The sequence below is a fragment of the Amblyomma mixtum genome, chromosome 1 (assembly GCF_055824585.1).
Source record: "Amblyomma mixtum isolate Tamu chromosome 1, ASM5582458v1, whole genome shotgun sequence".
Taxonomy (NCBI): Eukaryota; Metazoa; Arthropoda; class Arachnida; order Ixodida; family Ixodidae; genus Amblyomma; species Amblyomma mixtum.
Genome location: NC_143012.1, coordinates 41,506,700 through 41,531,501, shown reverse-complemented (window position 1 = coordinate 41,531,501; position 24,802 = coordinate 41,506,700). Strand labels below are relative to the sequence as shown.

Genomic DNA, 24,802 nt, shown 5'->3' with positions numbered 1-24,802 from the left:
CGCTTCGTCGAGCGTTACTGCTGCCTCAGAGTTAACACCAACCTGCCCTGGCACAATGCTGAACTCTTGTTCACGAGCAATACCCTCATGTGCCTCTTGGGTCTGCTTTGACAGGCAGTGCATCACAGGCGTGACTAACGCCTCTATACCTTTAGCCATCTCTTCTGGCACGGCACACACGGTTGGGCCCTGCTGCCTAACCGCTATTTCGGTCCCTGAGGCGACACAGGTTTCAGAACGCTCACCTTTGGTACGCAAATCGCCGCATGCCTGGTCCTCTGCCTTATCTGATTGGATCTGTGCAAGCTTTGTTTTTTCTTGCTCAATTAGAAGCTTCAACTTCTCAATCTCCAAACGTCGCATCATGACCTCCCGATCATACCGCACGGCAGCCATCTCGATTTTCCGTGCTATCATTTATAGCACGAAACCCCTACACCGACATGGTGAATTCGGAGGAAGCAGAAAGGTCTCCTACCTCGAAGGTTGCTTTCCTCTGCCACGGTAATCTCGTCGCCCTGAGTGACGACAGCGGGCTCCTTGATGCGGATGAGTTGAGTTAAGCCCCGGCTCTCACAGCAGCTCGCTGACTTGAACCTCCAGCCTCGTTCGCTTGAAGGTGCAGATCCTGGAGCCTCTTCGTAGATGTTGGTCCAGCTTAAAATCTTCTGTACAGTGCAGTTGAAGTCGCTCACCCTCCGCAGAAAGCCGCTGCCCAATCCTGTCGACTGCGCCAGTTGAACTCGGGTTCAGGTCTTCCTCTTTTGTGGTGGTGGAGATGGGGGTCCGTTTGGGCGTGACACGTTGCAGGAGGGAGATGAGACGTAGACGAACTTCTTTGCGGAAATGTACAAGCTGGGTTTATTTACAACTATTTACACATATACACATCGACCAGGGTGGTCGCTAGCATTCAGGACGATCGGGAGCGCCAGGCCAGAGCTCGCCCCTACGAAACCCTGTCCTGCCTGGCCGACTGAACTCGCGCTACACGTAGCGGCTCCTCGTCCTTCGGAACGTGGCCAGCGCAAAGCTAGACCCTGTCCGTCTCGCGATTCCGACTCTCCACCAAGAGTCCCTGCCCAAGTCTCCCTCTTTGGCGCCAAAACGCCTCCTTAAATAAGTTTCCCCAGCATTCTGGGCATCAACTTAGTGACCAATGAGAGATGGGCTTCTTACAACCAATCCGAGACACGCCGGTACCCACGAGCTTGTTTGCTCGCGAGGGCCGCATGCCTTTGAAGAAGCCGATAGCGCTTTTGCGCTTTTCCACACACAGTGAAACACTTTGACAATACCACAAAAGCACGCAAGCACCACTTCCATCAGCTGTGGCTCCAAACACTGCAGGGTGCATCTGAGCCCTCTGGCCAGAGGCAGAGTAATCACAACTCGTTACCCGAATGACCACTTCCATCCGGCCTCACGACCATTCGTAATTACACTCAGCTGCCTCCCACGCAAGCTTCCCCCTCAAGTGTCCCTGAAGTTTTCTTTCGCACTGTTCGACGCCGCGGTCGAAGGGTCATTGAACTTAACCCCGACAATAGCCGGGGTGCGCGACTCGTACGCACTGTCCGCGGAACGGATCCCCTTCCGGCACCCCTCGCTGCCATTGCTGCTTTTACCTTTTGGGGCGGCAGCCCTTTGACCCCAGCGTTTCCTCTGTCTGCTTAAGAGCTATGCCGCTTAAAACATCTTAAGATAAGGATCAAGTCGGCGGCGCCCGGGGGGATACGGAGATGGCCCGCTGCCCGGCGGCCCGCAAACTCAACTTGGGCTTACCCTTGATAAGCCTCCAATATTTTTTTTATTTTACTTGGAGCATCACTATACCATCCCTTTAATTCGTAAGATGGATGGATGGAAAAAACTTTATTGTTAATAAATTGGTGTTCTTGACCATTAAGGGTCACTGGGTGCCGTGGTCGATCCTTGGTCCAGGATGCCGCACTTGACTGCCGCCATCTTGGCTCGGCGCACAAGGAATCGTTGCGCTTCCTCGTCCTCGCTGTCCAGCAAGTGCTCCCACTGCATCACACTCGGGTTGTTTATTCTTGGCTCTAAGTCTGCTTTAGGGCAGGTCCATGTGACATGTTCTAGTGTAGGTTTACCCTGACACCACGGACATTCGTCTGCATACTGTGTAGAGAAAATCTTGTGTAGTTTGTGCAGGTGTGGGTAGGTACCGGTTTGTAATCTGCGCCAGTCTACCGCCTCCCCTTTGGTGAGCCTTTTGTGTGGGGCTGGGTAGCGTTTCCGCTGACCCGTGTAATGATCGAGTATATCTGAGTACGTGGGGGTAACTGGGTCTAAGTCCTCGCTTCGGCGAGCGCGGCTTCGGCCGCTTATCTGTTTTTGCAGTAACGTCCGCTCCGGCGGACGCTGTTGTTGCTGCGACGCGTGTCTTTTCTTTCCTTTTTCTCTTTCCTCTGATCTTTTAACTCCTCTATCTGCACGTGGCAGCAGTGGTAGCTCGGCTGGGGCTAGTAGGCAGGCCCGTGCAATTACCTTTTCATCCTTCTCTCAGTCAGAAGAGAGAGAGAGAGAAAACTTTATTTACAGAGGAATTCGGGGCACGCCCCAGGGTCCCCGCACGACCCCACTGCACTCAAGTGTTTATGTTCCGAAGGTCCATAACACTGGCAGCACGGCCGGTGGCCATGGTCTGCACGGCCGGGTCCTCCGAGCGCAGCAGGGTCTCCCAGTCCTCCCAGGTCTTGAGGTTCTCTAGGTCCCGCGGGGGAGGGTCCGCCGGGCAGAGGGAAATGATGTGGAGGGAAGAGGCGACGGGTTCTGGGCATAGAGTGCATGCCGGAGTGGGGAAGGAGGGATGATAATGGGCTAGGGTAAGGGGTGAAGGGAGTGTGTGTGTCTGTAGTCTGCGCCAGAGTGTTGCGTGTTTGTTATCTAGGGAGGGGTGGGGCGGGGGGTAGAGCTGGCGTAAGGCTCTGTGCGCGTGGGTCAGCTCATTGAATGAGTGCATGCGCTCCTTCGTGAATCCCCGATCAGAGGCCACCTGAGCCCGGTTTAAAGAACCTCGGGCTAAAAGGTTGGCGGCCTCGTTTCCGGGATTCCCGGAGTGCGCGGGCACCCATATCAGCTCCACTTGGCGGGGCGGGGGGGCATCGGGCGAGTCCAGTATGACAAAAGCAGGGACATGGACTCGGCCTCGAGCAAAATTTAGAATCGCAGTTTTATAATCGCTTAAAATGTACCGGGCTTCCGTGCGGGTTATAGCAAGGGCAATGACGGCTTCCTCTGCAGCCTCTGGGGACGTGTCTGGAGGGAGAGGTAGTGTGAGGAGGGCGGATAAAGAGGAGTCCACCACAGCTGCTGTCGCTTCATCACCCGTGCAGGCAGCGTCCACCCACACGGCGTCCGTCTGGGGGCCGTACGCTCGATGAAGTGCATTCGCACGGGGTCTGCGGCGCTGCTCATTGTGGGACGGGTGCATATTCCTCGGGAGCGGCCTGATGAGGAGCTCTCGGTGAAGGGATCGTGGGATGGCGAGGAGGGTTGGGTCGTTGGCCGGTATTTTGATTCCGAGGGTGTCCAGGATATACCGACCTGAGGAGGTTTGTGTGAGCCTGATGTATTGGGACTGTCGGTGGGCCTCCACCAGTTCCCCGATCGTATTGTGGAGGCCCAGGCCTAGTAATCTGTCTGTGGGTGTGTTGAGGGGAAGGTGAAGTGCTACCTTGAATGCCTTGCGAATCAAAGCATCCAAAGCGTTTATGTCATGTTTGGATAGGTGTAAGTATGGGGTAGTGTACAGCACACGGCTGAGGACAAAGGCATGAATGAGGCGACATAGGTCGCGCTCCTTCATGCCTCTATGACGTCCCGAAACCCTGCGGATGAGGTGCGATATCGCGCCTACAACCTTCTTGGGTTTCTTGAGGGTGGTGGTGTTTTTGCCATCGTACTGGATGTGCAGGCCCAATACACGGAGGGTTCCAACCTCAGGTACCGGGTCACCATTCAGTTCAATGGCAATGGGGGAGCGGGGGCAGCGGTGGTTCTTAGGCCGGATGAGGAAGAGTTCGGACTTCTCTGGGGAGCAAGACAGTCCGATGGTCCGTGCGTAATTTTGGGTGAGGGTGGCTGCTTCCTGTAAGGTGTTCTCTATGTCTCCGTCACTGCCGTGAGTGGTCCACAGGGTGATATCGTCGGCATAAAGAGTGTGCTTCAGGTGGGGAATAGTGGCCAATTTTCGGGCGAGGGGGATGAGGGTAATGTTAAAGAGAAAGGGAGAAAGGACGGACCCTTGAGGGGTGCCGATACTCTGAAGAGTGTAGGAGGGGGAAGACAGAGGGCCGAAGTGTATCTCAGCTGTGCGGTCAGTGAGGAATGCTTGAATGTAGGCATACGTGCGCACACCCACATTCAAGGGGGATAGAGCAGTCATGATCGCCTGATGTTCAATGCGATCAAAAGCTTTGGAGAGATCCAAAGCTAAGACTGCCTTGGTGTGACCCGGAAGAAGCGGGTCGAAAATGTCGTGTGAGAGTTGCAGCATAGCGTCCTGTGCGGATAGATGGGGGCGAAACCCGACCATGCTATGCGGGTAAAGATTGTTGTCCGCCATGTGACTTGTGAGTCTCGCTAACACAACATGCTCTAGGAGCTTCCCAAGGCATGAGGTTAGCGAAATAGGGCGAAGGGTTTGAAGTGTAAGTGGTGTTTTGGGTTTAGGTATGGATATTACCTTCGCGTGGCGCCAGTACTGCGGGTGGTTACCCTCCCTCCAGCACTGGTTGAAGTATTTCGTAAGGTGGGCGATCGATTGGTCATCCAGATTACGGAGCATGGAGTTTGTGATTTGGTCTGCACCAGGTGCGGAGTTGGCGCGGAGAGTCAGGAGGGCCGCTCTGACTTCCGTCTCCGTGATGTCGGTGTCGAGTGTTGGATTTGCTTGTCCTGTGTAGTGCGGTAGAGGTATGGGGCCGCCTGGAGATGTGTACATGGTTCGAAGTGTGTCTAGAAGGGTGTCGGGATCGTCAATGTGTTCATTTGTGAGGCGTGTCACGTGGTGCTGTGTTGCTGATTTGGTGCGCGTGGGGTCAATGAGGTGTCGGAGGAGTTGCCATGCGCGTTTGCTGGACAGGTTTCCGGCGATGCCGTCACATACCTGTCCCCAGTTGGATCGGCAGAGCTCCTCAGAGTGCTGTTGGATTTGTGTCTGCAGCGCGGCCAGCCGCTTCTTAAGCGTTCTGTTGTGTTTGTTGCCTTTCCAGCGTTCTAGGATGCTGTGATAAGCCTCCCAGAGGTGGGCTAGGCGTGTGTCAAGGGTAGGTGTTTCGGTTGTAGTTTCAATGTCTCGCGTGTTGTGGTGAACGTCATGCTTGAGTGACTGCACCCATTCGTCGATGTGTGCGATGGGAGTGTCTGGGAGGGCGGTGCGTACAGCGCGAAAGGCATCCCAGTTAATGAGTTTGTGTGTTGTATTTGCGTGACGGGGTGCTTTGTACGGGACAGTGATTTGTATAATGTAATGATCACTGCCCAGTGTATGTTGTGTTCTGTTCCAGGTAACGCCGCGGATACAGCGGCTCAGCGTCAGGTCCGGACTGGTGTCCATGCTGACACTGTTGCCGATCCTCGTAGGCGTCTGAAACGTGTGGTGCACAGTGAGTTGGAGGTTCTGCAGGAGCAGCCAGAGCCTGCGACCTCGATGTGTCGTGGTTGTGTATCCCCAGTCAGTATGCTGACTGTTGAAGTCCCCGCCGATGAGTAGGGGATGCTTCCCTGCTAGATGATGTAGGTCTCGCAGAAGTGATTCTAGCGAGGCCATCGGCTGGGACGGGGGGTGGTATATGTTTGCTATAAATATGGAAGGAAGTGAATGTGTGTGATGTATAAGTTCAGTGATCACGCAGGGCGTCTCAGACGTGATGTGATGAGTTTTGTAGGTGAGGCTGCGGTGGACAAGTGTGGACGCCCTGGGTGTGTTAGTGGTATCTGAATGTGTAGATGTGTAGGAGGGGAGGGTTGCCCGGTGTGCAGTCTCCTGTGGAAGTAGTATGTGGGGCGTGGGTGTGATGGTGGGAAGGAGAAGTTGCAAAGGCGCGCGCTTTGCCCGGAAGCCGCGGCAGTTCCAAGTTAAAATGGGTAGATAATTAGTGTTCCCCGCCGCCATATTGGATGGTAGGGGGATTGAGGATGGAAGTAAGACGGGTGTCAATTGGTATGTGTGGCTCAGGATAGGTGGTTTGTGCTTGCGGAGGAAAGATGGGGGGAGTGGAGGGGTTTGAAGTTGGGTTAAGCGATGGTTAAGATTATGTTCCAAGAGTTCCATCATCTTGGTAAGCATAGCGTCCATGCGCTGCTCAAGTTTTTCGGTGAGGGTGGCGGCAAGGTGATTGAATCTGGCCTCGAGGCGTGCGTCTAGCTTTTTTAGTTTGTGGTCAAATTTGACTTCGAGTGCTGCTAATTTAGCGTCTATTTCTGAGGGTACGGGAGGGGGTGCGGCGTCTGTGGTGCGTTGTTTGTTTGCGGGAGGGGTGCTCGATGTGTCTGTGGATGATGGGGTCGAGTTAATGACAGCGGGTGCGGGTTTAGGGGGCATGGAGGGGGCGGGGGTGCTTAGGAGGGAGGAAAGGGGGCTTACCTCTTCACGCAAGGCCTTGAGCTCCTGGTCTCTCGGATCTGCCTGGGAGGACTGGGGTGGTGGGGGATGACGGGTAGCCTTGCCAGAAACGCGGTCTGCCCAGGTGAGACGCATGGCGTTCTTGCTGCCATTCTGCCGGCTTGTAGAAGGCGACCGGGAAGTCGTCGAGCTGCGTCTGCTGGCTGTGCCTGGTTGATCGCAGCGGGAAAGCCGCGATGTATCCGGAGGATAGAGAGCGTTCTTCGGAGACGCTAGTTTGCGGCCCCGTCCCTTGCAGTTCCCGGTGCCGGTCATATGAGGGCCGCCGCAGATAATGCAGCTGGGGGTGCATGAGGGCACATCTTCCTTTGGGTAGGACTGCCGCAGCGGGGGCACTTATGAGACCTTGGATGGACGCACACATCCGCACGGTGACCTGGGGCGCGGCAGTTCGTGCAGGCGTCTATATGCCCTCGGTACGGTGTGCATCTGTGGAGGGCTCCTCCATAAAGAACTGCGCGTGGGACAGGTCCAGCCCGGAAAGTTATTAAGATGGAACGCGTGGAGCCCATTCGGCGGGCGTCCACGATGAGGGCGTCTGGGTTGCCGGTGAGCAGGTCTTGCAGGAGCTCTGACGGGGTCTCATTCCAATAAGCATTGGAGATGACTCCGCGTACTGCTCCGTCCGGCGGGGCTATGTAAGGTGCTACGGCGAATTCCTTGCCTTGGTGTGTGATGGTGTTCACCCGAACCAGAGCGAGCGCGTCATCCTTTAGGGGCGTGCTTACGGTGCAGGTGTTGTTGACCGGGTGTGGTATTCTCCCGGTGTCGCCTTTTGCGACATGTCGCATTCGCTCTTCGCTGATTGGCTCGAGCCGCGGTGACGGCGGCGTGACGACACGGACCCGCCTTCCTGCTACGTCATCGTGACGTCGCCCCAATTTACTACGTTTAGTCGAACAACGGAATGCGCTGAAGCGATTCGCACGGGCGACGGGCTACCGTTAGCGTACGAACGCAATCGGCAGCTGCGGCTTTTGCGCCCTTAGCGTGAAAACATGGCGACGTCCTTTCAAGCGAGAGCCGCCCGCTTCAGCCAATTCAGCAGTCCTTGCGATTCCGGTCGGCATGTTTACCGGCAACTACTGGTGTTGTTACTTTTCGCTATGACTTACCTTGCTTCGACGATAAAGTTTAAGCTGCAATTCAGCCTAGTTTTTTAGATACGCTCTCGATTCTGGAGCGCGCAAGCCTAATGGGACCTCCAGCTACACTGCTACCGTCTGCAACTGCCCGAAACGCAGCCAAAACCTAGCACAGCCATCCGGAACGAAAGAAAAATAGATTTGGAGCTTTTTCGCGGTGTTTTATAGACTTAAATGAAGTAAAGCGGGTTTATATTAAATTTGCAAATGTTTTTTTGAACATTAGACGTCATGTGTAGGAAAATATTCTTGCTATAAAAGATACGAAACTACTGCTGCTAGTGAATCAGCAATGGCAAATTGTCGCTTCTCGGAGTGAATGAATGCACCGCAGACGAAAGTGCCGGCGGCTTTTTCCGTTTCTTCGAGCATCTGTAAGCACTTTTTTAGTCCCCGCCCATATGCGACATGTCGCAAAAGGCGACACCGGCAGAATACCACCCCGGGTGTACCCTGATTTGGGTACGCGCTGGCTCCTTAAGCTGGGACGCCGCTTGGAGTATGGCCTCTCGTAGTTGTCGGGGTGGAAGCAGGTCCAGCTGCAGCCCGCCTCGTGATCTAAAAACGATCTTGTAATCTGCAGCAGGAAGCGGTGGCTGCTGCCGCGAACGCTGCGCAGCTGTGCGCGTTGCTTGCAGGTGCGCTGACTTTTCAAGTCATGGAGACTTGGGGGTACCGGTAGCAGAGGCTGGGCCCTCCTGGCGTCGGGTTGTTGAAAGGACGTCCTTGGAGCGGGCAGGCACACTAAGAATGTGCGTCCAGTCCCTTGGGTCGTAGTCGTTGGGGTTTAGAACCTCTCCCTGCACCTGCACCTCCATGATGGCGTTGGTGGCGGAAGCGTCCGTCGGAGTAGGCCTAGCTCCCAGCGGAGAGAGGCCTAGCTCAGGCGGAGAGGTCACAGAGAAGAAAGGGCCGTGGGTGCCCGAAAAATGGCGTAGGCGGGTCAAAAATTGATGGCGTGCAGCGCTCACATTCGCAGATCCGTGGGTGGTGAAATTTTGGCTGATGATGCTGGCGATTGGCGAATTCCGCTGTCTTTGTGCGGAGCCGATGTGGGGTGCTTCTCCTCAGTCAGAAAAACAACAACTGGGTCAAAGGTGCCTGTGGTGCAAAGTGCTGACTCTGCTCGGTTGACGTATCTTCGAGCTAACTCGTCTGCTGCCACGTTGCCCCTCATCCCCTCATGTCCGGGAACCTACACTATACTATGTTTAGTGTTTCTGTGTCTTCTCGCGTGTGTAGAATATGATTGGCGATGCTGTCGATCCTGCCTCTTGTGTAGTGTCTACATGCTTGTTTGGAGTCCGTCCTTAGAGTGAGGTTCTGTCCTGTTGCGTTGCATGGTTACTGTGACGTCACGACCATTTCGACCAATTGAAAAGCATGATATTTCTGTCGACAACTCCTGCTTTCAACGATGAGGCATTATAGGCTTCCTCCTTCACCAATTAATGCCTGACGTTGCATATACGATACAGAGCTAAAAGTATGTGATTAATTTTAATTTGGTTATTGGTTATTGAGGTTTAACGTCCCAAGCGACTCAGGCTATGAGGGACGCCGTAGTGAAGGGCTTCGGAAATTTTGACCACCTGGGGTTCTTCGTGCACTGACATCGCAGAGTGTTTCGTCTCGTTGTCCAGTGAAGTGACGCATGCCAGTGTGAAGGGAACAATGCCGTGCTGTTTATTCAGCGAGCATATTTAAAGAGAAATAGTGGCAAGGGGGTTAAGAAAGAGGGGACACAATATCAAGTCAGGGCGAGGGCACAGCGCTATCTTGCGCACGCAGGTTGCGATACGATACATCCTCCTCCGTCACAGTTTTTCGCAGCACATTTAACGCTGGTGGCTGATTTGCTTGAAGTTCTCGTCGTAATGAAGGCGGTCAAGCGGCTTTCTCACACGTGCGGACCGGCGGGGTTGCTGGGGCGCCGGACTGGTGTCTCTGGTCGGCATAACCGGAGCCGCTGGTGCCGGTGGTAGGGTTGACGACTCTTCCCGGGCTAAAATGCTGTCATCGCTAGATTCATCGCTGTCTGAGGCCTCAGTGTCAAACTTCTCCTTTGTTGCCAGTAAATGTTGTCGATTGCGCCGCAACGTCTTGCCATCATTGGTTTGCACGTAGTAGGAGCGAGGAGCTGCCGCTGCAGTTACCTTGGCCTTGCGATCCCACGTTGTCCCCTTAATGCGCACGACGTCGTCTTTTTGAAGTGGGGCCAGGCATCGGGTGGCGTGACTCGCCTGCTCATGTTTCTTGACCCGTGTAACAGCCTGACGTCGAAAGTCTGGCAAAGTCGTGCGCAGGGTCCTCCCTTGGAGCAGTTCGCCGGGCGACCGGCCGTCTTCCAATGGGCTTGATCTGTAATTGAGCATACCAAGCCAAAAGTTTTCATTCGCCTCTGTGGTTTTCTTGAGGATACGCTTTACTACTTGCACTCCCTTTTCGGCCAGCCCATTGGACCGAGGAAACATCGGGCTTGACGTAACATGTTTGAAGTCGTACAGCTCAGCGAAAAGAGCGAACTCATGGCTGGAGAACTGTGGGCCATTATCTGTGCACACCTCCATCGGGATTCCGAATCGTGAAAACATGGCCCCAAGTTTTTCGATGACGCCGGATGCCGTTTGGTCGCAGAGCTCCTCGACATCTGGAAAATTCGACATGGCATCGTAAGCAATGAGGTAGTATTTTCCGCCATATTGAAATATGTCGACACCAACGCGGTACCAGGCTTGGGTTGGAGTGGCGCGGAGCATCAGTGGCTCTGATGGTTGGTTATAAGCATACTTTCTGCAGGTTGAACAACCCTCAATCATCGATGCAACGTCACTGTTGATGTTTGGCCAGTACACCAGCTGCCTTGCCCTTGCTCTGCACTTCGCAATGCCAAGATGCCCAGCATGAATGCGTTTCAATGTCTCGGCCCGCATGCTTCGAGGTATAACGACCTTCGTTCCTTTAAACAGTATTCCACCCACTACTGAAAGTTCAGCAGCCACAGATTTGAGCGGACCTTCAACCGTGACCCCGTCTGCGAGGTTCTGCATCACCACTTTGAGATAGGTATCAGCTCCCGTCTCACGCGCAAGTAGTGCAGCTGTTCTGTCACTCACCAGTGCAGACAAAATGCTGATGGCATGGACTTCAACATCTTCTGTCTCCGAGTGGCTGATGTCAGCAGGACCCGCCGACCTTGAGAGCATGTCTGCCAACTGCATCTGTTTACCCGGAACAAATGTTAGAGCGTAATCATATTTCAACAGTCTCAGGAAAAACCGCTGCAATCTCGGCGGCATGTCTGCTATGGCCTTTTTTGATATATTTATTAGCGGCTGATGGTCACTTTCAAGCAAGACTGGGCGACCGTATGTGAAGTGGTCAAACTTCTCACAGCCAAATACGAGAGCCATCGCTTCTTTTTCGATCTGTGAATAGCGCTGTTCACACTCTGTCAGTGTTTTCGACGCGTAAGCGACTGGCCTCCAATTTACGCCGTGCCGCTGTAGCAGAGCTGAACCGATGCCGTTCTGTGACGCGTCTGACGTCACTTTTGTTTCTTTCTGTGGGTCAAAAATTGCGAGTAATGGTGCCTTGGTGAGCGCGTCGCATATATCTTTCCACTCTCTCTCGTGATTGGCCGTCCATTCGAATAAAACATTTTTCTTTAGAAGAGAGCGGAGAATTGGTGTTCGCAGAGCTAGGGATGGCAAGTACTTGCTGAAGTAATTTACCACCCCGAGCAACCTGTGTACTGCCTGTTTGTTTTGTGGTTTTGGCATGTTCCTTACGCTTTCGACCAGGGCCGGACTAGGGCTTATTCCTTCGCTGCTGATCACGTCGCCTAAAAATGCTATTTTTTCGGCGCCAAACTCGCATTTTGCAACATTGAATGTCAGGCCTGCAGCTTCAGCTGCTTTTAGTGCACATCTTAGTCGTTCATCGTGCTCTTCTCTGGTAGTGCCCCAAATGAGAACGTCATCCACGTACACCCGTACTCCAGGAACACCGTCAAAGACTTCATTCAGCGCCTTTTGAAACACCTCGCTGGCGGACGCGAGCCCGAAAGGAAGCCGGAGAAAGCAGTACCGGCCGAAGGGCGTTGCGAACGTACAAAGTTTCGACGACCGCTCCTCAAGCGGGATCTGGTGAAAGCCCGCATTTGCGTCTAGACGAGAAAAGAACTTAGCTCCCGCTAACTCCGCCTCGATATCTTCCCGACGCGGCATCTGGTAGTGCTCTCTTTTCAGGCTGTCGTTGATCCTTCTCGGATCCATGCACACCCTCATTTTTCCGTCTTTCTTGCGTGTAATGACTAGTGGGCTTACCCAGTCGGTTGGGTCGCTGACCTTTCTGATGATTCCTTCTTTCTCCATTCGCTGTAGCTCAATACGCAATGGCTCCTGTAAGGCAATGGGCACCCTCCGAGCAGCTTGAACGACGGGCACAGCGTCCTTGCGCAGCAGTATCCTGTATTCACGTTGTAAGCACCCAGTTCCTTGAAAGAGCCCAGGGTACTCCCTAGCCACTTCATGAGAAGAGGTCGAGGTGACGGTGTCCACTGTGCGGCGAAGTAGACCTAGCAGCTCGCTGGCTTGAAGTCCCAAGATGGCCTGGTGGTTTTTCTTGACTATGAAGAATTCAGTGCAAATTTTTCGTTCACCTACTTGCACCGGCGCTGAGCACGTGCCGCAGTGTTTGATGATACCACCTCCGTACGACCGCAGAACGGCACCACTGGGCTTCAGTGCACCTGCATTTAACGTCCGAAAGAGTGACATAGGTACAAGATTCGCCTGGGAGCCAGTGTCGACCTTGAACGTCACCTCCTTGCCGCCAAATTTGGCCTTCACACACCAGTCGCGGTTGCTTATGACACTGCCAATGGCTATGTCCAGAACGTCAAAATCGTCACCTTCGTGCTGTACTTCTTGAACGTGGGCATTCGCTCTGCAGCACGATGCGAAGTGGTTGGGCCTGCTGCACGAATAGGAAGTCTTGCCATAGGCAGGGCACTGTCGTGGGGCGTGAGTGCGGTCGCATCGACTGCACCTGGAAACTCGCCTCGAGAGCTGTTGTAGCTTCACTCCGGTTCTACTCGAAGAGACAGCGTTGATCTCGGACAGTTTCTTTGTTCGACTCCAGAACTCGTTCTGACGTGCTGATGTTTCTGCCGCCTTGCACAAATCTACGGCTTTTCCCAGAGTTAGCTTCTTTTCCCGCAGCATTTTTTCTCGCAGTTTTGGAGAGTTCGTGCCGAATACAATTTGGTCGCGAACCATATCGTCTGCACTTGTCCCAAAGTTGCAATTCATGGCCTGCTTTTTTAGGTCGCGAAGGAACTGTTCGAATGGCTCTGCTTCGCCTTGGATCCGTGAACGAAACACATACCGTTCGTGTACTTCGTTCTGTTGCTCGACGCAGTATTCCTCGAACTTCGCAATGACGGTGGCGTAGTCTTCTCTGTCTTCCCCGTCGGCAAACAAAAAATTATTGAACACTTCAATTGCATCCTCACCGGCCACGCTAAGGAAGAGTGCAGTTTTTGCTGCTTCTGATGCTGGCTTGCTGGCAGTGGTTTTTTCTGCTTCTGATGCTGGCTTGCTGGAACTGGACGTTGCTTGCAAAAAGAGTTCAAATTTCTGTTTGAACAACTTCCAACTTCGACCGCCGTCTCCTGTTAGACGCAGTGGTTCTGGCGGCCTTAGGCGCTCCATTTCTTGCTTCCAGCAGCACGCCGCCGGCAGCCGTTCCAGGTCCTAGGTGCAGGGGCGTTCCTTAGGCCGAGCCTTATCCCACTTCTGACACCATGTTTCGTCTCGTTGTCCAGTGAAGTGACGCATGCCAGTGTGAAGGGAACAATGCCGTGCTGTTTATTCAGCGAGCATATTTAAAGAGAAATAGTGGCAAGGGGGTTAAGAAAGAGGGGACACAATATCAAGTCAGGGCGAGGGCACAGCGCTATCTTGCGCACGCAGGTTGCGATACGATACACAGAGCACACGGGCCTCTAGAATATCGCCTCCATCGAAATTCGGCCGCCGCAGCCGGGATCGAACCCGCGTCTCTCGGGTGGTGGTGGTGGTGGTGAAAACATTTATTCAGAACGGACAGGAGGTGTTTGGATCAGCCCGTAAGGGACCGATCCTTACAAAACACTAGGTGGAGGTCCTTAGTTTGGGACCCCAGTGGCGGTAGCCGCCGCCCGGGCGCGCCCGACTAAGGCTTGTTGGGCCTGTAAGTCGTGGCAGCCGAGCAGGGTCGCTTCCCAGTCCTCCCGGGTTGGGTTGGGGTTGGGGGAAATGGCCGGGTTGGAGGGGCAGGCCCACATCATGTGATAGGTGTCCGAAGACACCGCACTACCGTGCGGGCAGTCAGCAGCCGAGCGCCGTAACCACTGAGCCACGATGGAGGCGAAATTCTAGAGGCCGTGTACTGTGCGATGTCAGTGCACGTTAAAGAACCCCAGGTGGTCGAAATTTCCAGAGTCCTTCACTACGACGTCCCTCATAATCTGAGTCGCTTTGGGACGCTAAACCCCAATAAAGCAATAAACCAAACTAATTTTAATTCTGCTCTGATATGTACTTGAACTGCTAGCACACTTCAGGTAGGAGTTTTCTCCAGCATCAACCCAAGTGCAAAGCATAAGCTGCCAGAGATGCAGGAGGCCCGCGAAAGCATAAATTCGTGCAAAAGCTAGCCCTAACGCAAAGAAAGCCTAAAATGTATGTAGTTTTAATGCTGCAATCATGGACGATAAAGGAGTTTTTGAATTTTGCGCTTATATTCTTGCATGCCGCTGCGTGTTAGCACATGGCTCTGTGTGTCTTAGGCACCGATCTATTGTAAAATTTAGCTGAAATCTACTGATGTGTAATTAATGTTTCTTAATGAATCTAAAAGTTTTTACATTCATTCGATCAAGGAGCTATTATTGATGAATTCATAGAAGTTCATGACTATTATCGGTCTCCGGAGTGCAATACGAGCACGCTAGCCGCTCCATAATGCCACCTGAATGGTTTGGAATGAACAAAGGCGCGTCTAGCTAATACGGCGTCTTCGTTCAATCCCATCTTCCCCCTTTCCCTTACGGCGAGGTGCAGGTGTCCACCCAGATATGCGAGAGAGATACATTTCCTTTCCTCAAAAAAAATTACCGACGATTACGTTACTTCCTAATGCGAAATTTGAGCGCAGCAAATAAGCTGTTTCACCTTTTCGATAGTGAGTCAACCCCAGCTGCGGAGTTGGTTTCAGGGACAACGCCGCCGATGCCGACACAAACAATATGATACCCTCGCTTCCGCAGCGCTAAGAACCAGGTCTAGCCGTGGGAAGGTGGTCACGTATTCGTCGACGCGCCGGGGCCTACGTGAAATAACCGGCGCGTCGGAAACTGAAGAGCACCCTATCCGCCACACAAGAACAGGGGGGGGGGGACCCTTTCCTCCTCTTTCTGCATGGCGACGACGGTGTTCTATGCAGTCACGTTATCTTGACTCTCTAGCGGCGTCAGCGGCATCCAGCGGTATCAGTCGGTCGCTGCTAGCGCTGGAGGGATGAAAGGGGGGCGGAGCTGGTTACGAGGCCGACGACGACGCGAAACCCAGGAACGGACGCCAAAGAGCTGCGCTCTAAAATGTAGCCTCACAAAGCTTGGAATTGGGGTTCGGTATGCCATCGGTCTGAACCTCCTGTCGCAAGGTAGCCTCTAACTTGCTATGACACCACCCGGAATGCTGCGCGACGAACGGTTACTAAAATTCTTGCTGAATGTATTCGAGAGTACTGCCATGGAGGCCAACCAGTGATGACATCGCTGGGATTTTGCGCGGTGGGTGGGAGAACGGGACTGGGTAGCCGGTATGGGTTACTGTTCACACGCTGGAAAACCCAGAAGCAAAATCGGAAACTTAAGCTAAAATTAGCGCAACTACAGAAACAAATAGAAGAACACAGTGCCGCACTCAGTAAATCTAACTGGCACCAATTATGTGACGGATTACGAGGTAATCTCTCCTCCACCAGGGCCTGGCATCTTTTGCGACATATGATAGACCCCACTCAAGCTAAAAAGCAAACTCGGCTCGCACTAAAAAGACTTACCCATAAAAATCGTCAAAATCATCAAGCACTGTTACGCCAACTCCAATCAACTTATACCACTATGGGCCAAGCTGTATCATATCCCGACTATGTAGGCCCCGATCAACCGTCCCTTGACGCCCCCATTATGGAGGTTGAAGTCAGAGCAGCCCTTATCAAGCTCCGAAACTCAACCCCTGGGGAGGACCAAATCACAAATGTCATGCTCAGAAATCTAGATGACCGTTCAATTTCCCTTCTCACCGACTACTTCAATGAGTGCTGGGAAATGGGGGCGCTACCTGCTGAATGGAAGCACGGGAAAATAATTTTCATTCCTAAACCAAACAAGCCCATTAACGCCCAAAACCTCCGTCCCATTTCGCTGACTTCGTGCTTGGGCAAACTGTTTGAGCATGTCATCCTCACCCGTCTCACGCAACACATGGAATCCCATGGACTATATCCCCATACTATGGCAGGATTTCGATCCCACCTCTCGGCACAGGACGCCCTACTGCAGATTTCACACGCTATCCTCAATGACATGTTACATCACACCAGAGCAATCCTGGCAGTCGACCTCACCAAAGCATTCGACAAAGTTACACACAGCGCCATCCTGCAGGGCATCCAAGAGCTGCAGTTGGGGCCTAAGACCTACAACTATATCCGGGCCTTCTTAAACGGTCGCACAGCCTCACTGCATATAGACGATATACAGACCCCCCCCTTCACGCTTGGCAACATTGGTACCCCGCAAGGGGCGGTGTTATCTCCCTTCCTCTTCAACCTCACCCTCATCCCCCTGGCCAAGGCTCTCAGCCGCATCCCGCACTTAGGACACACACTTTACGCGGATGATATAACGGTTTGGACCACATACGGCTCGGATGGCGACATAGAATCGACCCTTCAGGAAGCCGCTACAACTATCGCTACTCATGCGGCAAACATTGGGCTTGAATGCTCCCCCACAAAGTCAGCACTCCTCATAATCCGCCCGCGGCGCGTCCCTACCTCCCCCATCACTATCTACCTGCATGACACTCCCATACCGCAAACACCTACCCTCCGCATTCTTGGCCTGCATTTACAGGACACGGGGAAAAACAACCTTACCCTGAAAGCACTAAAACAGTCCACTTACTCCGTCATCAATCTTCTTAGAAGGGTTTCACATTCACGAGCCGGTCTAGACGAAGCAGATAATCTCAAGGTGCTGCATGCCTTTGTGCTCAGCCGCATTCTTTACGCCACTCCTTACCTGAACCTCTCCTGTTCGGATAAAGACAAGATCAATGCTCTTATCCGCATGGCTACCAAAGCAGCGCTAAACCTACCAAAGGGCACTAGCACGGACAGACTCATAAAATTAGGAATGCACAACACTATACAAGAACTTATAGATGCACATCGCTACACACAGTACCTTCGTCTGGCTGGCACGGAAACTGGACGATATATACTCGATTCTCTGGGAATTCGCATACCGGCACACACGACAGACTTCATCTCTCTCTCTCGAGCCATACACTCCGCGCTTATCCTGAAACCCCTTCCTAAGAATGTCCACCCTGAATACCATCAATCCCGCCGAGTCGCGCGAGCCAAAGCTCTCCATAAAGAATATGGCACTTTAGAGGATGTGCGCTGGGTGGACGCCGCGTGTGGTACAAACCGTTCAGTAGCTGTGGCTTATCATCCAGCAGCCCCCCCATTTACTCATTTCATAGACCCACCTTGTACCCCGGAAGAAGCAGAGGAAGCAGCTATAGCAATAGCCATTGCCCAAACCAATGCGGCTTATATACTAAGCGATTCCAAAACAGCCATTCTTAACTTCGCCCGCGGACGCGTCCATCCCCCCGCGTGGCAGATATTAGAATGTGCACCCTAAATCCCGATAGGCGTATTGAGCTCGTGTGGGTGCCGGCTCACTCTGGCAATCCCGGAAATGAGGCCGCCGATAACATAGCCCGAGGACTTATTTGCCGGGCAAATGGTGACCCCAGCCGGGATTTCTCGAGGGAGCGGGCACACACGTTCTCAGAACTAACTCAACAAGCACGCCTTGCCCGTCGACTCTATCCCCCTCCCCACCCCCGCCTATCCCACTCCCAACAAATCCTCTGGAGGCGACTCCAGACCCGAACTCTTCCTACCCCTCAGCGTCTATCCCACTTCCGCCATGTTTCCCCAGAGTGCACTCTCTGCGGAGAACCGCACGCCACCCTGGACCACATCCTCTTCGGCTGCCCTGCCGATCCTCCCCCGCAGGGACAGCCCGCCATCGGTACATGGGAGGAATGGGAGGCCCTCCTTGCGTCGCAGGACCCGGACGCGCAACTTCGCTGTGTGAACCGGGGTGCCAGTGCCATGGCCCTACGTGGCCTGGACACATGCGCGTAATGTGAGGGCTGTGCGGTGGCCCTGAGACCTTGTACGGTCCAAACTCACTTGCTTAATAAAGTTTTCCATCCATCGGCGGACGCGGTTGTTGCGACGCGCGGCTGTTCCACTTTTAGAGCGCAGCTCTTTGGCGCCCGTTTCTGCGCTTCGCGGTGTCGCCGTTGTCCGTTGAAACCAGCAGTGGACACCTTAGCGGCGCTTTAACCTGCGAAACCAAGCGGGAGCTTGGAAAGCGGAGGGTAAATTCGGTCAATTGGTTTTTGAGGAAAGAAAACGGCGCAATATCTGTCTCACACATCTCGGTGGACACCTGAATCAGAGGGAAGGCGCATAACTGCCCTCTTGGACCAAGGAACACTTCAGTCGTGCTTTAAGCTACTTGATGGTAGTGACAGATGAGCGCTGCATGCGTTGGCGCTACAACGTTGTGCCACAAACGCTGCGCTGAAGCCATGGACCATCGGCGTTGGTTGTATTCGTTGGCGTTGACGTTTTACACTCCGATCATTTCAAGGAAAGGAAGTGCGCATAACTGGATGGATGGATGGAAACAACTTTATTACACGAAACAAAAACAAAAAAAAAATCTTCCAGGGTGGTCCCCTGCTGGTCCAGGAGTCCACGGGCTTGTGCTTCACGAAAAGCCCGATCCACTAGCCATTTCTGGCCGGCGGGCTGAGCGGTCCATAAAGCAGCCTCCCAGGAAGAATGAGTGGGATTGGGATGGGGGGTACTGCCTGTGGGGAAGGACATTCCCAAATGTAGTGGAAAAGTGTGGATCTGGGCACGCCACAGGTGGTACAATCAGGAGGAAAGGTGGGATGAAAGCATGAGAGACGGTAGGGTGAAATAAAGGAGCCTGTCTGTAATTGTCGCCATGTGGCGCTGGATAAGGGCGACAAGGTACTGTGGGGTGGTGGCAGTGTCATGCGGCTGAGTTTGTAAAATGTGGTGATTTGGCGATATGTAGAGAGGACCGATGGGGCCTCTTGTGCAGGGTTGGGTGCCTGATTATCCGGGGTCCGGGTGGAGAGTTCTCGGGCCAGCGCATGAACGTGCTCATTACCGGGGTTCGAGGCATGCCCAGGGACCCACGACAGAGTAACCGTTCGGTCGAGAGAGGTGGCTGTGGTAAGAATACGGTGTGTTGCCGGCGTCGCCACGCCCTTTAGGTAGTGGTGATACGCGGCCTGGGAATCTGTGCAAATTTCGGTTACGTTTTTGTCGATGGTGGAGTGGGCCAGAGCAAGTGCGATGGCGGCTCATTCCGCCTGCGCAGGCGAATTAGTTCGGATAGTGGCGGCGGCCCCCACTGTGCCGCATAACTGGTACCCTGGGTCAGGGGAGGCCTGGATCGCGCTTATAGGTATGTGGGGTGATGAGAGAGAGAGAGAGAGAGAGATGCGGGCTGCAAGCATTCACAACGTTGTGCCAGAAACGCGGCGCTGAAGCCATGGGCCATCGGCGGTCATTGTGCTGATTGGCGTTAGCAACGTTTTTCACTCCGATCATTTCGAGCAAAGGAGGTGCGTATAACTGACTTCCTGGGTCAGTGGACGCCTGAATCGCGCTTATAGGTACGTGGAGTGACGAGAGAGAGTTGTGGACTGCATGCGTTAGCGCTGACAACGGTGAGCGAACTCTTGCGATCAACCATTAACTGCGACCTGCCAGGGTAGCTGGGTGGGTGGGGACTTTAATGTAGATATAAAGACAAACAGAAATTTCTTACCACTTAAGCGGGAGAACTTCCCGTTCCTCTCGCTCTCGCGGTTGTAACAACGTCGCTAAATACTAGCATAGACCTCGTCTTGGAGAACCAGGCATTGGTGCAGCAAGCCGAGCATATGTTCATTTCTCCGACCACAAAGCTTCCTTCATGACAATAAGGAAATGTTAGTGGAGTGTTTCTTGGAGGAGGAAAATGTATGAAAAATAACAAGTTTTCTGTATTTGTAAATCCATGTCTTGCTAGAATTCTCTGCCTCAGTCTATCGAAAAGCTGAAACAGCTCATGAACTGCGCTCAAATTTTGCATTACGAAGCAACGTAACTGTCGGCAATTTTTTATTTCCTCACAATCTTTGAGCTGAGCGGTTGTGGCATGGCTCGGGTGGTGGTGGTAAAAAACATTTATCGTGCAATAAATTTTTGCAGAGAGGTGATTGGGGTAAGCCCTATTGGCCCTTTCCCCTAACAATACTAGGTGGAGCCCCTATTCCGGGGCCCCATTGGCAAGCAACGCCGCCCGCGTCCGGTGAACCAAGGCCTTTTGTGTCTTTAGGTCCTGACAGCCGAGCAGGGCCGCCTCCCAGTCCTCTCTGGTGGGGTTGGGGTTGGGGGGGATAGATGGGTTTGATTGACACGCCCAAATCATGTGGCAGGTGTCAGCCACCTCCCCACAGAACTGGCAAATGCCATCAAAGGATGTGTTGCAATGTTTAAGTACCGCCGGGCACAGTACAGCGTTAGTAAGAATTTTGATGAGGAGGCGCTCGTCAGCGCGATCCAGTCCCTTAAAAGGGGCCAGGTAGCGCCGGTGCTCCTCCTTGTAGTAATCGGTGATGTGTTTGAATGTAAGGGCCAGATTGTATGATTGGGAGTAGGCTTCCAAGGACAGGGAGACAGCCCGGGGAGAGAGTGCACGGGCGGCCTGATCGGCCTGATCGTTTCCTTGGAGTCCCTGGTGACCGGGGGCCCAAATCAGGTTACGTGGAGTTGGATCTTCGCATCGGCAGCTATATTCTAGTATGCGCCAGGCAAGCGGGGGAGCCCAGCCCAACTCATAGTTCCGACAGGCCCCTCGCGAGTCTGTGATGATGTGTTTTGACTTGGGAGTAGTGAGTTGGCTCGGGCAAGTAGGCAGGCCCGTGCATTTTTCTCTTCATCCTCCTTTCAGTTGCAACAACAACCAATATCTGTGGCCGGAATTACTGTTGCCACTTGGGCCGACGCGGTTTTGCGTCGCGCGCCTGTCTCTCGCATTGGTGCTCTGTGCTGTCTGCACGTGGCAGCGGATGTGAATCAGCTCGCTTCTGTCTCTAAATTTTGTGTAACCGTGGCGCGTCACCTCGCACGCCGGTGGTCCGGTTTCGATTCCCACCTAGAACCTGACGTGTTTTCTTATTTTTATTCAATATTCTTGTTATTTTAAAGTCCCATGATTTCATACGTCCGATGACGTCATAGGGAGCCAACTTCCGGCGTCAACATAGCAATAAATGCTGCACGGTTGCTGCTACACGGTTAATCTAGGTGGCGCCAAGCTAGAGCTTTTTGTGAGGAGGGGGCGCTTCGCTGTTAGCAGAATGGGGTCAGAGTTCCACCCTTATCACACCGCCAAACATTCCAATTACATCCGCCTAAAAGAGACGTCTTGCGATACTGAGCGGTCTGTAGTGCACTGGCTGGTTGGCGAGGCTTGAACCACAGCTTGCATGTGTAATCCGGCCGCTTAGTTCTGAGCAAAAGAATAGCTTGCACTCCGCTGATTGAGCCGGGTTTTTATGTGAAGTGCACATGAAGAGGTCTGAAAGGAAAAATAAATCGGTTTGAAATTCGATATTATCTTCGCGCCCACTATGGCTGCCGCCCGCACGTGGATGCACGGAGAGAACTTTATGTGCAGCAGCGGGACTCATGTTCCTATGCATGTTGCTAGTGGGCGAGCGCGGCTTCGGCCGCTTATCTTTTTTTTTCAGCAGCGTCCGCTCCGGCGGACGCAGTTGTTGCTGCGACGCGCCTCTTTTCTTTCCTTTTTCTCTTTCCTCTGATCTTTTAACTCTTCTCTATCTGCACGTGGCAGCGGTGGTGGCTTGGCTCGAGCCAGTAGGCAGGCCCGTGCAATTTCCTTTTCATCCTTCTCTCAGTCACAACAACAACAACTCATGTGCCACACCTTCGGCTCAGTGGTTACGGCGCTCGGCTGCTGACCCGAAATACGCCGGTTTGACCCTAACTGCGGCGGTCAAATTTCGATGGAGGCCACCACGGTGGCTCAGTGGTTAAGGCGCTCGTCTACCGAGCCGAAGTACCCGTGTTCAAACCCCACCGCGGCGGCCGTGTTTCGATGGAAGCGGAACGCAAAAAGGCGCCCGTGTGCTGTGCGTTGTCAGCGTAGTTAAAGATCCCCAGGTGTTCGAAATTATTCCGGAGACCTCCACTACGGCACCTCTTCATCTCTTTCTGCTTTCACTCCCACCTTCCGCCCTTCCTTTAAGGCGCGGTTGAGCTGTCCTCAGATATGGGCGAGACAGATACTGTGCCATTTCCTTTACTCGAATCATTTGTCAATCGGAAACCTTACTCGATGTATGTTTCACAGACGTTTCCCCCTGCAATACCAAGTCTGGTGTTTTCTCTTCGGGAATAAGCGATCACCTTCCCTTTTTTACACTTTTTTTCATGTGGCAAGAAACCAGATACTTCTGTCTTTATACATAAAACCTATGACGAAAAGAACATTGATAAATTTTGTGTACTTCTCTCTGAAACTGGCTGGATAAAGTTTGGTTTGGTTTGGTTTATGGGGTTTAACGTCCCAAAGCGACTAAGGCAATGAGAGACGCCGTAGTGAAGGGCTCCGGAAATTCCGACCACATGGATTAAGTATTTAAAACAGAAAACCCATCTGCCATGTGTAACATCTTCCTTGAGAATACACTGGATGCGTTCAACAAAGCCTTTCCAGTTGTAGAAGTCAGAAAATGTAGGAAAGCAAGAAAGGAGTGGATCTCTGGTGATCTTTTGATGCGTATTAAACAAAAAAATGCGTTATTCGCACGATTTCTTGACACACGCAATGAAGAAGAAAAAGTTTCGGAATAAACTAAACCTTGATTTAAAAAAGGCAAAGCTGCTTTTTCATCGTCTGAAATTTTCATCAGTGCAAAACACTAGATCACTGTGGCAAAGCATCAATAAACTCATTGGAAAGAAGCAACGTTTTCTTCCTTCGGAAATGCAAATCAATGGAGTAATATATAGCGGTGTCTCTCTCGCCAATAATCTGAATGCCCATTTTTTAAATGTAGGAAATTGCACTTCGTATAATCTTCCCTTAGCTGTAAAATCAGTCGATTCCTTTTTGTACCCAGCTTGTGAACATTCAAGATTTTTATCCCCTACTTCTGAATATGAAATTCCCTCCATTATGAACTCAATTCGTAATACATGCTCACCTGGCCCAGACGGCATTGCTGCACTCGCAATAAAAGCTGCTGCTAAGATTATTGTCCTTCGTCTTGCGCATATTTGTAATCAAATGCTTCTTACAGGAGAGTTTCCGGTTAAAATGAATTCTGCCCGGGTTACAGTAATTTTCAAAGGAGGCAACAAAAATGATCCCAATAACTACTGTCCGATATCTATACTGCCTTTGTTCTCCAAAGTTGCTGAGCGAGTGATCTTCACGAGGGTATATAAATTCCTGCATTCCAACAATATCATCTGCAAGGCGCAATGCGGATTTCAGCCTGGAAAATCCACACAGGCAGCTCTGCTCGACATAAAAAACAGTCTGATCCATAATATTGAACATAAGCACTACACTGTTGGTGTCTTCCTTGACTTCTCCAAGGAAATCAAGAAGTAGTATGAAGTAGTATGTCGTGCTTGATTGAATCAAGCACGACATACTACTTCATAAGTTATACGCGTATGGTATCCGCGGAAGAGCTCAAAGGTTGCTACAAAGCTATTTGTCAAATCGCACTCAGTACACGCGTCTAAATGGTGCCATATCCGACGCAAAATTAATCAAATTTGGCGTTCCTCAAGGATCCATACTGGGGCCCTTCTTTTTACACTATACATCAATGATATCATAAACATTTTATCTTATTCTAGAAATGCTCTGTATGCAGAAGACTCGAACGTTTTCTTCTCCGGTTAAGATCTTCGTGAACTCGAGCGTCGTTCAAATTACTGGCTACATGAACTTATGTTGTGGCTTGAAGTCAACAAATTGGAATTGAATGTTAAGAAAGCAAAGTTTATCATTTTCCATCCCAAAAATAAGCCTATAGATTATCCCATCCAACTCCAGTTCAACAATACATTGATTGAATCCGTAAATTCTTGTAAATTCCTGGGCGTATTCGTTCGTAGTGATCTAGGCTAGGGTGACCATGTAAATCACGTCCGTTTGCGTGTAGCTCGATCTATTGGTGTGATAAATCGCATCAGGTACTTGTTGTCCGTACAGGCTAAAAAGCAGTTGTATTTTGCCCTGATCCATTCACAACTGGTGTATTGCAATTTAATTTGGGGCACTTGCAACAAAACTGACACAACCAGATTATTTTCATTACAAAATAGAGCTCTGCGCGCATGTTCTCCTAATCCTTCCTCGGGCGACTGCTTATTACAGTCCTTCAATGTTCCTCCATTACCCTTGTGCTATAAGCTTTTTGTTGCTGTTCATATTTATCACAAAATAAAGCAGCACATCACAGCTTTCAGAAACAAGTACGTGAACAGAAACATACACTATAGCCTGCGA

At 52.1% G+C, this 24,802-nt stretch overlaps 2 protein-coding genes across 2 annotated transcripts; both read right to left on the bottom strand.

The window, feature by feature from the left end:
• Window positions 1–2,689: 2,689 nt before the first annotated feature.
• On the bottom strand, window positions 2,690–6,918 carry LOC149366115 (uncharacterized). Its single transcript, XM_089551657.1, has 2 exons — window positions 6,614–6,918; window positions 2,690–2,796 (listed from the first exon to the last, which is right to left on the bottom strand). The coding sequence occupies exons 1-2, from the start codon at window positions 6,905–6,907 to the stop codon at window positions 2,731–2,733; spliced, it is 360 nt and encodes a 119-aa protein (XP_089407783.1). The 5' UTR covers window positions 6,908–6,918; the 3' UTR covers window positions 2,690–2,730.
• Window positions 6,919–9,460: 2,542 nt separating this feature from the next.
• LOC149366114 (uncharacterized) lies at window positions 9,461–13,079 on the bottom strand. Its single transcript, XM_089569643.1, has 4 exons — window positions 12,126–13,079; window positions 10,914–11,018; window positions 10,362–10,447; window positions 9,461–10,158 (listed from the first exon to the last, which is right to left on the bottom strand). The coding sequence occupies exons 1-4, from the start codon at window positions 13,077–13,079 to the stop codon at window positions 9,636–9,638; spliced, it is 1,668 nt and encodes a 555-aa protein (XP_089425769.1). The 3' UTR covers window positions 9,461–9,635.
• Window positions 13,080–24,802: the final 11,723 nt, after the last annotated feature.